The 12,198-nt window shown below is 41.8% G+C and overlaps 1 protein-coding gene and 1 long non-coding RNA gene across 5 annotated transcripts in view; one reads left to right on the top strand and one right to left on the bottom strand.

The window, feature by feature from the left end:
- TCTN1 (tectonic family member 1) overlaps nt 1-8,039 on the bottom strand; it is a 27,682-nt gene extending 19,643 nt beyond the window's left edge. For 3 of the 4 annotated variants that reach the window (XR_011420825.1, XR_011420826.1, XM_023647158.2), the window contains exons 1-2: nt 7,820-8,039; nt 4,069-4,189 (exon numbers count right to left, since the gene is read on the bottom strand). Coding sequence is in view for 1 of the 4 variants with exons in the window: in XM_023647158.2 (XP_023502926.1) it covers nt 4,069-4,189; nt 7,820-8,039 (341 nt within the window). In the remaining 3 variants the exon portion in view is untranslated. Of the gene's footprint in view, nt 1-2,656; nt 2,726-4,068; nt 4,190-7,819 lie in introns of those variants that run through there. The other variant, XM_023647161.2, reaches the window with a different exon arrangement.
- Nucleotides 3,910-10,570, top strand: LOC111774654 (uncharacterized). The gene is made up of 3 exons (XR_002809736.2): nt 3,910-4,259; nt 7,776-8,090; nt 10,120-10,570. It is a non-coding gene; the product is annotated as an uncharacterized lncRNA (long non-coding RNA).
- Nucleotides 10,571-12,198: the final 1,628 nt, after the last annotated feature.

Consider the following 12,198-nt stretch of genomic DNA (forward strand, 5'->3'; position numbering starts at 1 on the left):
CAGGGGACTTTGGGGAGAAAAAGGAAAAATAAAATCTTAAAAAAAAAAAAGTTAATCATCCTACATCATTTACTGAATGATCTAAGCTTTACTCTACAGATGTGAAATGTCATATTTACCATATATCAACAGGAAAAAATACATGATTTCTTTTTTAAAGATTAGCTCTGGGCTAACATCTGTTGCCAATCATTTTTTTCCTTCTTCTTCTTCTCCCCAAAGCCCCCCAGTACATAGTTGTATATTCTAGTTGTAGGTCCTTCTAATTCTGCTATGTGGGACACCACCTCAGCATGGCTCAATGAACGGTGCTAGGTCCACACCCAGGATCCGAACTGGTGAAATCCTGAGCCACTGAAGCGGAGCGCACGAACTTAACCACTCAGCCACGGGGCCGGCCCCCCCATAATACATTTAATCGGCTATGTGTAAAATCAGTACACACAACTGATTTTTGGCCTTTCTATTCTCTTCCACTGATCTACCTATCTGTCTTGACTCAATACACATTATTTTCATTATAGTAGTGTTATAACATGTTTGAAACCTCGTAGCTTGCTCTTCTCATTCAATAACATCTTGGCTGTTCTCATCTGTTTATTCTTCCAGATGAATTTTAGAATCATTTTGACATATATTATCCCTCTCCCATCTGACTGGAATTACATTTATAAATTTTTATAAATTAATTGAAGTGTTTACATAATGATTCTTCCCATCCCATTACATAAACTCTCTCTCCATTTATTCAATATTTTTCTCTCACTATATTTTGAAGTTTTCTTCACATAAATACTGAATAGTTAAATTTATTTCTAATTTATGTTGTATTTCTATTGGCGTTATGAATAGAAGCCATTTCCATTATATTTTTTGAATGGTTATTGCTGGGGTATAAAGAAGCTATTGATTTATTTTATAATTGGCACTTTTCCAAATGCTCTGTATAGTTCTAATGGTATATCACTTGTTATTGTAGGCAAAGAATATTTTTGAAAAACCATGAGTAGTATTTATGAGAAAAGATCCAACACTGAAAACTTACAAGTCCTACTGGCCTTAAAGGATGAGTAGGAGTCAGACAGAGAGGGAACAGGAAGCTAACCCAAGCGCAAGGACAGCACTGGCCAAGGAAGGGCACTGTCCTGATGGTGTCTGGTAAACTCTGAGTACCAACGCTGGGCTAGAGGGAGGACTCGAGATGAGGTTAGTAGGAAATAGGGTCTGAAAGAGGTTGGCGAATGGATCTGAATCCAGGCTAAGGAATCTTAGGTATAGATACAGGTAAGGAAAGCTTCGAAGGGTTTTCAGCAATTGAGTGACAAGATAGGGTGCGAGCTTATAAAGTGGAAGGAGCAGGAAGGGACAAGCACAGGGGCTGTCATGAAGACAGACTCAGCAGAATGGGGCTCCCTACTGCTCCCTCCAATCAACTAGCTCTCTAATCTTGTACAATAGATCAGTGTCACTAATAGATCTGTATATTTCTCTCTAGTGCCACTGTCACAACCTTTGGGGTGGGGGGATACCTATTAACCCATCTGCAATAACTTCTTACTCGGTTCCCTGCCACCAGGCTGGCCCTGTAATCCACTGTCCATGCTGCTACAGAATTTCATAAGATGGGACTCTGATCTCCTCACACCCCAGCCTCCTGCAGAATTCAGGACAAAATCCAAACCCCTCAGCACACACAGAAGGCCCATGGGGATAGGAGCCCTGCCACCTCACCACACCCTTCTCTGGCCACAGAGTTACCTGCAGTTAAGCCAAGAGACCATACTCCTTCATCCCCAGCACTCTGCCAGTGGCTGCCTCGGCCTGGAGGCCCCTCCCCCGATTCCATGCTGGCCAACTTCCACTCGTCCTTCCGGACCCAGCTCAGCTCTGACCATCTGTTCGAGAAAGCCTTCCCTAGTCCAACTGTCTGGCTTAGATGCCACTCCTCAGAGTTCTCCTAGTGCCTCGCAGAAACTGTCATCCACTCCTCTGTCTCCCATACTCAATGAGCTCTTTGAAGGCAAGACCGAGTCTAACTCATCTTTACATCCCTGTGCCGGCACACAAGACATGCTCAAGAAAGGCATGCTGACATGAGAAGGGAAGAAAGAGGCAGGAGTCAGGACAGCCTCCAGGTTTCTGGCCTGAGTGTCTGCCCGAAAGAACAACAGTAGAGAAAGTCAAAAGGTGATACAATGGGGCCGGCCCAGTGACGTAGTGGTTGGGTTTTCGCACTCCACTTTGGCAGCCCAGGGTTCGCAGGTTCAGATCCCAGGTGTGGACCTGCACACTGCTCATTGGGCCATGCTGTGGTGGTGTTCCACGTGAAAAATGGAGGAAGACTGGCAGAGATGCCGGCTCAGGGACAGTCTTCCTCTGGCAAAAGGAGGAAGACTGGCAACAGATGTTAGCTAGGGGCCAATCTTCCTCACCAAAAAAAGAAAAAGGTAATACAAAAGGGTCAATTAGCGTGTGAAGGGGAGAAATTCATTCATCCATTCAACCCGTTTGCAATAAGAGCCAACTATGTGGCAGGAGCTGTGCTAGGGACTAGTGAGATATAGTTTATAAAAGAGATAATTCTTCTTACTTTTATGAGGCTTACATCTAATGGGGAAAAGAGATATTAATCGAACAATCTTAACAATAAACTTACAATTTATTAGGTGATAGGATTAGTTGTTGGCAGTTTAGCAAATGTAAATAAACCTTTTATGAATTGAACCTATAGAACAAGAACACTCAATTAATTACAATTATTAGTTTTCATTTCATTATTTCTACACTTCATATTTAGAAGAAAGTGACAAGCAAAACTAACTCAAAAAACTCTGAGGTTCTTTCCTGAGGGCATATAGATTCAGCTCTAACTTCTAAACCAGGGTCCACAAATCCCGCCTGACTTTGTAAATACAGTTTCGTTGAAACAGTCATGCCCACTCATTTACACGTTGTCTGTGGCTGCTTTTGCTCAACAACAGTAGAGTTGAGAAGTTGCAACAAAGACCATATGGCCTGCAAACCTTAAAATATTTACTATGTGACCCTTTATGGAAAAAGCTTGCTGATCCCCATCCCAAATGGTCTATATTTAAAATTACAGTATTGGCTAATAAAAAAGTGACATTCTAAATAATGTCTCAAATTGGAGCAGAAATCTCAGTCTCAGGCTCCTGGTAGGTACTAAGAAAGGAAAGCTGAATGGTTTTCAACAAAGACTGAACCACGCTGTAGTCTGCAGCCAGAAAAATAGTCTGACCACATCTCATTCTCCAAGCATTTTTACAATATTAGAAGTAGATTCAATTCCCCATTGGTCAATAAAATAGTTTCTCATGGGAAAAACATATTGTACTTCCAAAAAGCATTTCAACCTATCAAGTATCAACTGCTACAACTTGCTACAAGGCTAAATTTAAATTAGCTATCTCTGAATAATAAGTTGGTCCCATCCTGAATAAATTAACCTCTTAGAGGTGCTATTTTATCAAAAAGCTTTGAAATCGGAATTATGAGAAACAGATCATTCACAAGAGATTATTTCTTTGCCTTGTAATCCACTGGGAACGTCATTTTCCATTATTCTCCAATACAATGTGAACTGTGAGAATTCCCAGTAGATTTACCTATCAGAAAGGTGTAAACAAAGCTTTCCTGACTATCTATTTAATTTTTTGGTACAAGTACCATGTCCACAACAAAAGCTGTAAAATTAAACTGCACTTTTCATCTTGGCTAAACATGAGACTAAGTCATTGATAGAAAAATGTGACATATTATCTGTTTACAAATCAAAGTGACATGATATTCAACCTCCAAACACAGAGATTTCGTTATACTCTTTTTAAAATGTACACTCTCTCTTCTCTTTCCCCTGCACCAACATCTGGCTGGATGCAAATAAGGGGTACTCTTCTACGCATTGGTTTAGACACCGTGGCTTCTGAACGACGCAAAATTCAGGAAATCAGATTTGGGTTCTTCAGCCTGGGTGAGTTTTCACTTTCTGTCCCCAAATTTTATAATCTTGGTCCAATTTTATCAAAACCGCATGTGTCACAAACTTACGTGACAACGGGAACCGAGCACGCAGAAAAGACACTGAAATCCATGGAGCTACAATCGGGATCACAGCAGCAGTTGACGTCACACCGTGCTGGAGACAAGTCACAGACACACAGAGCAGCCACTACGGAAACAAGAGGCGAGATGCAGGGTGTCACCATCAGCAGGCGGTGACTGCCCCCTGCCACTGCAAGGTACCAAAAACCCATTTCATACAAAAGGTCCACTTTCTTTTTCCTTTTGTACTTTGGGGGAAATTTGTAAAGTGAGAATGAGTCAGTGTGAGCATGCCTCAATCTGAGGTTTCCCCAAAGTGGCTCGTCATCTGACTCATGGAAACTTCTGTTTGTTTGTGCTTTACCTACAAAGACTCTGATTTGGTAAGCTGACTATGAACCCAGACCTCTGTGTTTTTCAAAAATTTTCCAGGTGATGCTGATAATTAAGACAGGGTGAAGAACTATCTTGCTGGGGGCCGGCCTGGAGGCAGAGTGGTTAAGTTCACATGCTCTGCTTCCATGGCCCGGGATTGCTGGTTTGGATCTTGGGTGTGGACCTACACAACACTCATCAAGCCACGCTGTGGCAGCATCCCACACAGAAGAACTAGAATGATCTACAACTAGGATATACAACTAGGCACTGGGGCTTTGGGGAGAAAAAAAAAAAAAGAAGATTGGCAACAGATGTTAGCTCAGAGCCAAACTTCCTCACCAGAAAAGCATACTTAAAAAAAAGGAAAAAAGAACCAGCATACTAAATCACTTGCCTGACCGTAAGAAACACCAGTTTAATATTGCAGATTCTCAAGCTCCTCCTCTGGAGACTGATTCAGAGGAAGGGTCACTAAAGGCTGCCAAGAATCAGTGTTCTCAACCTTGTTCTTTTCCTCAAACATCACCTGCAGCTTTGAAGCTAAGCCCACATTCGCACGCTATTGGCCAAGAATCAAACCAGCTCAAGTGCTTTGTACTTGGGGTCCTAGCAACATCTTTGGTAATTTAGACAATAAAGCATGGAGAGGAGTAGGACTCTCCCTACACAGCACTTTTAATTTTTAATGATGATGACTATCTGGATTTTTAATTCTCTATTTTATTCTGGCAAATAGGGAAAAAAAAAACTCTTTTAAAGAAATAATAGAGCATGAGAATGGTAAACACTGAATTCATGGCAGTCATTATTGCTGGGAGGGAGGGAATAAGATCAGTGCACCAATGTAATTTTTTTCTCTTTTCAAAAAAGGATTTCATGCAAAAACAAAACAAGGATCTCGAGCAAATGCTGGTAGAGAGTCCATACAACATTCTTATTTGCTTGTATGAATGATTTCACAATAAAAGTGAGTTTTAGAAAAATGTAGCTCAGAAAAGGTACAATAACATACTCGGGAAAGAAGCGTGTGAGGAGAAGGGGAATGTTTTGTCAAGAAATACACAAACCTTTCTCAGTCTGAGATACAAAAGTTGTCCCCCTTAAGTTTACGTGCTTCTCTGTAGCCAGGCCTCCTCCACGTGCTTAGTAAAATAACACAACGTAACACACGCTAACGTAAAAAATAGTGTTCTGGCTCCCTGCCTCATGCGTTTAAAATTGTAATCTTGATTTGTTTTCTAAAACTTCAAACCCTTGTAGGTAAGCTATAAGACCACTAAGGACAAAGCAATAGTGTTTAATAACCCCACTTAGGAAAGAAAGATCTCTATCCAGGAAACGAGTATTTGATCAGCCAACAAGCATCTGTCCAGCAGTTGCAGGGTCTAAGTAGCACTCAGCCGCTCTTGCACACCTCTTATGCCTACACTCCTGGCTCACAGAGCAGAGTACTACGGAACAAAGCGGATTCAAGATGAAAGTTATCACTCTTCTCTTCCCTTTGCAACCCATTCTGCAAATGGCTGTCCAGTTCTCCACTCAGAGCCAGCCTCCTGCTCCAACACATACCAGGGCTGTGACCCAAAATCAGGCAGATAATTCACCTACCTGCAAAATGGGGATAACCCACACCATACAGTTATGAGGATTAGATGAGATACATCATAGATGACATGCTTAGCACAGTGCCTGCTACACAGCAAGCAATTAATAAACGCCAGCTGTCGCTTATTACCATTACTTTCACAGGCGTAAGGAGGGATCCTTTAAAAAAGATGAAGCTAAGTGAAAATTGACCCCCCCACACACACACACTGGAAAAAAGCCCTGAACACATGCCCTAATAATGATGCTTCAAGAATAGCTTCCTTCTGGGGATAAAGTGGATTAACAGATGGAATATTTACATGGATAAAAGACAACCCAGTCCAAAAACCTTAGAGAATTTTGGGCCCTGAAAGACTCTGCTATTTTCTGTCCAATTTATTACTGATTTAACTTCCCTACTAATCCATCAAATGAAGTTTAAATATAAAACAGAGTTTTGTTAATGTCTATATTGAAATAGTGAATATATTTCTCTGTACTTTTTCTTTCAGACTACTCATAATTTATAAAGGAGCTCCTTTGGAGAAACAATGGTTCAGTAACTCAGGTTAAGTCCCACAGTTCAGGACGTCAGCCAATAACGACTTTCTATTTACTAATACTGAGCTTCATTCAATTCTTTTCTTTTGTAAAGATTGGCACCTGGGCTAACAACTTGTTGCCAATCTTCCTCTTTTTTTTTTTTTTTTTAAAGATTGGCACCTGGGCTAACAACTGCTACCAATCTTTTTTTCTTTTCTGCTTTATTTCCCCAAACCCCCCGTGTACACAGCTGTATATCTTAGTTGCAGGTCCTTCTAGTTGTGGGATGCTCAACGTGGCCTGACGAGCGGTGCCATGTCCGCGCTCGGGATCCAAACCCTGGGCCGCCGCAGCGGAGCACGCGAACTTAACCACTCAGCCACAGAGCCGGCCCCAGCTTCATTCAATTTAAGAAAAGATCTCTTTCTCGTAAGAAGCGATAAAAAATACTGCATACCTACTGAGGTTACAGTCAGTGGACTTAGAATTTTTAAGATCACAAACTCTTTCGAGAAACTGCTGACTGCTATGAACCCTCACCTCAGAAAAATGCATATTCACAGAATTTTGCACTCAATCTCAGGGTCACAGACAGACATCGCTGGAAGTCAGCAATGTCAAATCAGACTATAAAATATTCATTAAATGCGTAACTCCAGGTTTAGATCACTTTCCGAGAAATATGTTAATTATCCCTAAAGATGAATCCTACGAAGTGGGCACAACACCTTACCCCATACCTTCCCACTTTCAACTCAGCACAGGCAGAATCCTGAGTTTTCATAACTCAAGTCAACAGACAAGGGCCTTATCTAGTCACATTTTGTAAGCTAGACTTCTGGCACTTCTTTTTTGGTAAGTGAAAAGTTTAATGCATCCTATGCATTTAATTTCCACAACTGTCTAGAAACTTTCGATTCGATTTTGTCTTCAGCTGCAAAGCTGCAAGGATTCATTCATTATTACCTTTAGCATTAATGTCGTCCAGGACCACTGCAAGTACTTTCAAAGAACTGATATTGTCCCACTTACACTCTCTGGGCCTCAGTTTTCTCATTTGTATGCCAGGGATAATAATATCTACCTCTCAGAGTTGTTGAGAGAATTCATGCCTATGAAACACTTAGCAATGCCTGCACACGTAAGTGTTCAATAAATGTTAACTATCATTATTATTACATCCTCACCCGGGCTACCCACTCCAGGTTGGATTACTGTGGATCCTCAGGAGTTGGCACTTGGTACCCACCGTCCGTGACCGGGGTGGGCCTGGGGCCAGAGGAGGGCCGAGGGGCTCTGGGGGTCTCGGGAGGCCCAGGCGACAAGGCGGGCCAGAGAGTCGTCGCGGCTGGCTCCGCAGAGTTGAAGCCCTCCGTCGTCACCGCGGAGGTGGCCCCGGCCTGGGCGCTCCCAGAGGCCCAGCAGTCCAGGAGCACGAGCAAGAGCGGCTGGAGGCCCCGCGACCCCATCACCTCGCCGAAACCTGCGCGCCCAGATGCAGGGGAATCGCGCGTTGCCAGGTAACCGCGGCGGCCGGGCGCGGGGCATTACGGGAAGGCTCCCTCGAGGCCTCGCGAGACCGCAGGGGCTGGGGGCGGGGCCTGGGCGAAGTGGGCAGAAAGAGACGGCCGGTGAGGGGGCGGGGCCTGGGTGAGACCGGTCACGAGGGGCGGAGACGAGGGCCCGGGATGAGGGAGTGGGATCATGCGCAGTGTGAGTCCAGTGGAGACCGAGGGTTGTGAGATCCTCTGGTGCAACGCTCGCGGACTGCGACGCTTGTTTAAAAAGTGCGAATGTGCAGGTTACATCTCAGGGGATTCTGATTCACTGAGTCTTACAGCAGGATCCAGGAATCAATGTTTTTAACAAATGTCCTGACGCAACCGGTGGGGGGACGGAAATTTGGGAACTCCTCTCCTAAAGCTACTAAATAGGGTCTTTTGAAGAAGCACAGAGATGACATCACCATCCTTGAATTTTCTCTGTCCCACACCCTGTCCACGCTGGCTTTGTCTTTTTTGTTTTAAGATGCATCGCAGGAGGCGGCCAGATAACTTCTGTTCACCGTGTTGTGATAAAGGGGACAAATGAACACGACTTTTTTACAGACAAAAACATTGACAAAAATTAAGTAGAATGATTTATACGTCTTAAAAGGAAAAAAACAAAGCAAATCTACTGTAACTCTACAAAATGACACGGAGACCACAAGACTTAGTAGGAAAGCACTTCCATTCTAAACTGGCTAATTTATAAGGTACTCCAGCTCAGGGATTTTGGCTATACCTTTGACAGTTAATCTCCTTACAATTCAGAAGTAGATGTTAAAATACTTAAACATATCATGATATTTATTTAAGAAACACATTTACACAATTCAGAAGAATGCCAAAACAGTATATATACCTAATTTATTAAATTTATATAGCAAATCTAAATCATCAAAGTGACATCTTTAGCATCTTCCTGTGGCACTCCAGAGAAAATGTATAAAAATATAATTGGATCACTCAAACCAGTAATACAGATATTTCCAAATTTTTTTCTCCAAAGGATTGCTTTAACGTCTGATTGAAATTTTGGACCACTTTTATTAAGTGATACAATGCTTCCCTTAAAATATATATACATATATTTTTTTTCCAAACCTTCATCTCATAACTTCTAAATCCAGGACTTACTGTTGTTGTTTTAAACCTTCTCTTTACTTCCAGGCCTCTACTTTCTTTTGTATTCCTTAATATCTGTGAATCACTTTGTCCTATTTTCTGTTGTGAAATTTTAGGCTGTTGGACTCAATCTTGATAAAGTGTCCTTCACTCCAACATTTTCATCTTTGTGGTTTGGGAAATAATCTCACCACCCTTTTCGACCAATCTCAAACACTGGGTAGATGGCCCAAAAGTAATTTTACAACATCTTATGAAATGCACATGAGGATTGCATCGACTCAGATCGGTTTTGCAATCCTTGGGAAGACTGAAACTTTTCATTTCACAGGTGACCCATTTTCACCAGCCTTTTTTCACCTTTCAAGCCAGGGGATTCTTTCACTCTCTTCTCCCTCGGCCTTGGCCGTTTCCCTCGTTAGGATGGAACGATACAAGGAGAGGCTGAGATCTATTTCCATATTTTGTCCAAAACCACAGCATTTGGATTGTGAGTGAATGTTTGTGATTAAAAATGTCCATCTGTTTCTTTAGGATTATTGGCATTCTCATTTCCTTATAGTCTGTGCCAACAATGGGAGGAATCAAGACAATTCAGCATTTTAGAATTCTGCTCTTGGACACTGCTGCCTATGAGGAGTCTGAAAAACCAAAGATAGGAGTAGTTGGGTGGAAAAATAGCTAAGGCTGACTTTACAAGGGAGTATTAGCCACTCTGTCTTAGTCTTTGGTGTGGTTTGGGGTGAATTGGTTATTATTGTTGTTATTATTGCTAATAAAGTCATGGCTTCTAACCTGTCTAAAATTAGGTATCCAATTTTTCTATAATTAAGTATATGCATCCATCTTTATTCATCTGAGCCAAATATTTTACACATAGGGAGGCAGAATCATCAAGCTTTATGAAGGAATTGCTCAGCGCCGCAGGGAGGGGAGATCGAGGCTATGCGAGGACCAAGGATGGACTCTGCTGTTTTGACTGAAGTGATGAATCCAGTAACTGATTTGTAAATCAACACCCAGAAGAAAATAGCCCTGGACTTCTCTCCTCCTCCCGTCCCCGTATGCCTGGCCCACCACCAGGCACTGTATTCTTCGTCAAAGGTTTTCTGAAACTTTATGGGGGCAGGAGGGCTATTTGAGCAGACTACACATTCTTCAACAGTCTCAAATTTACAAGCTTGACCTTTTCTGAAAATGAAGTAATAAATACAGTCACTGACATATGCTGACAGGAGTGAAATAAGAATTCTTTGTTTACCAGACAACTTTAAACTTGCAGCCTATTATTGGACCATACTGCGGTTTGAATAAACCAGTTGGCTTTTTAACAATCAGTCTTGGTTTTGTTATTTTCAGATTGAAACATTTCACTCACAATGAAGGGTACAAAAAAGAAGGCTACTGTGCACTGCACCAAGATTCTTCAGATGCTAACAATTTGCTCATTTGCTCCACGTTTCTTTTTAGTCAGCTTTATTAACGGATAATTTATATACAGTATAATTTTTGTGTATGGTTTTTGGTGTGCATGTTTTTCTCATGCATCAATGTACATATTTTTTGGTGTACACTTCTATGAGTTTTAACAAATACATACAGTCATGTAACCACAGCCACAATCAAGATATAGAACAATTTTACCACTCCGTGCTCCTTCTTAGTCAACCCTCCGCCTGTCCCAGCCCCTGACAACACTGATCTATTTTCTGTTTCTATAGTTTTCCTTTTTTTGCAGAATGTCACATCAATGGAATCACACAATATGCAGTCTTTTGAGCCTGGCTTCTTGCACTTAAGCCTAATGCCTTTGAGATTCATCCATGTTGCATGTATCAACAGTTGGTTCCTTTTATTATTATTAATTATTGTAAAAAAATAACATTAAGCTTACCATCTTAATCCATTTTTTTTTTTTTTGGAAGAAGATTAGCCCTGAGCTAACATCTGCCATCAATCCTCCTCTTTTTGCTGAGGAAGACTGGCCCTGAGCTAACATCCGTGCCCATCTTCTTCTACTTTCTATGTGGGACGCCTGCCACAGCATGGCTTGACAAGCGGTGCTATGTCCACATCCAGGATCTGAACCAGCAAACCCCAGGCTGCCAAAGCAGAACATGCACACTTAACCGCTGCGCCACCAGGCCAACCCCATCAGGCCGGCCCCATCTTAATCCTTTTTAAGTGTACAGTTCAACAGTGTTAAGTGTTTTCACATTGTTGTGCAACAAATTTCTAGAACTTTTTCATCGTGCAACACGGAAGCTCTATACCCACTAAACCCTAATTCCCCCATTCCCTGTCCCCAGCTGTTGGCAACCACCTTTCTATTTTATGTTCCTATGATTTTGACTACGTTAGATACTTCATATGAGTAGAATCACAGTATTTATCCTTTTGTGACTGGCTTATCTCACTTAGCATAATGTCCTCAAGGTTCATCCATGTTGTAGCACGTGACAGGATTTCCTTCTTTTTTAAGGCTGCATAATATTCCATTGTATGTATATATCACATTTTCTTTCTCCATTCATCTGTCAAAGGATATGTGGGTTGCTTCCACCATTTGACTATTGTGAATAACACTGCTATGAACACGGATGTGCAAACGTCTCTTCAAGACCCTGCTTTCAATGCTTTTGGATATATACCAGAAGGGGGATTGCCGGATCATATGTAATTCTATTTTTAGGTTTTTTTAGGAACCTCCATACTGTTTTCCATAATAGTTGCACCATTTATATTCCCACCAACAGTGATAAGAATGCCAACTTCTCCACATCCTTGTCAACACTTGTTATTTTCTATTCTTTTGACAATGGCCACCCTGATGGGTGTGAGGTCATATCTCATTGTAGTTCTGATTTGCATTTCCCTAATGATTAGTGATGCTGAGCATCTTTTCTCTGCTTATTGGCCATTTGTATATCTTCTTTGGAGAAATGTCTATTCAAGTCCT

Source organism: Equus caballus, chromosome 8 (assembly GCF_041296265.1).
Source record: "Equus caballus isolate H_3958 breed thoroughbred chromosome 8, TB-T2T, whole genome shotgun sequence".
Classification (NCBI taxonomy): domain Eukaryota; kingdom Metazoa; phylum Chordata; class Mammalia; order Perissodactyla; family Equidae; genus Equus; species Equus caballus.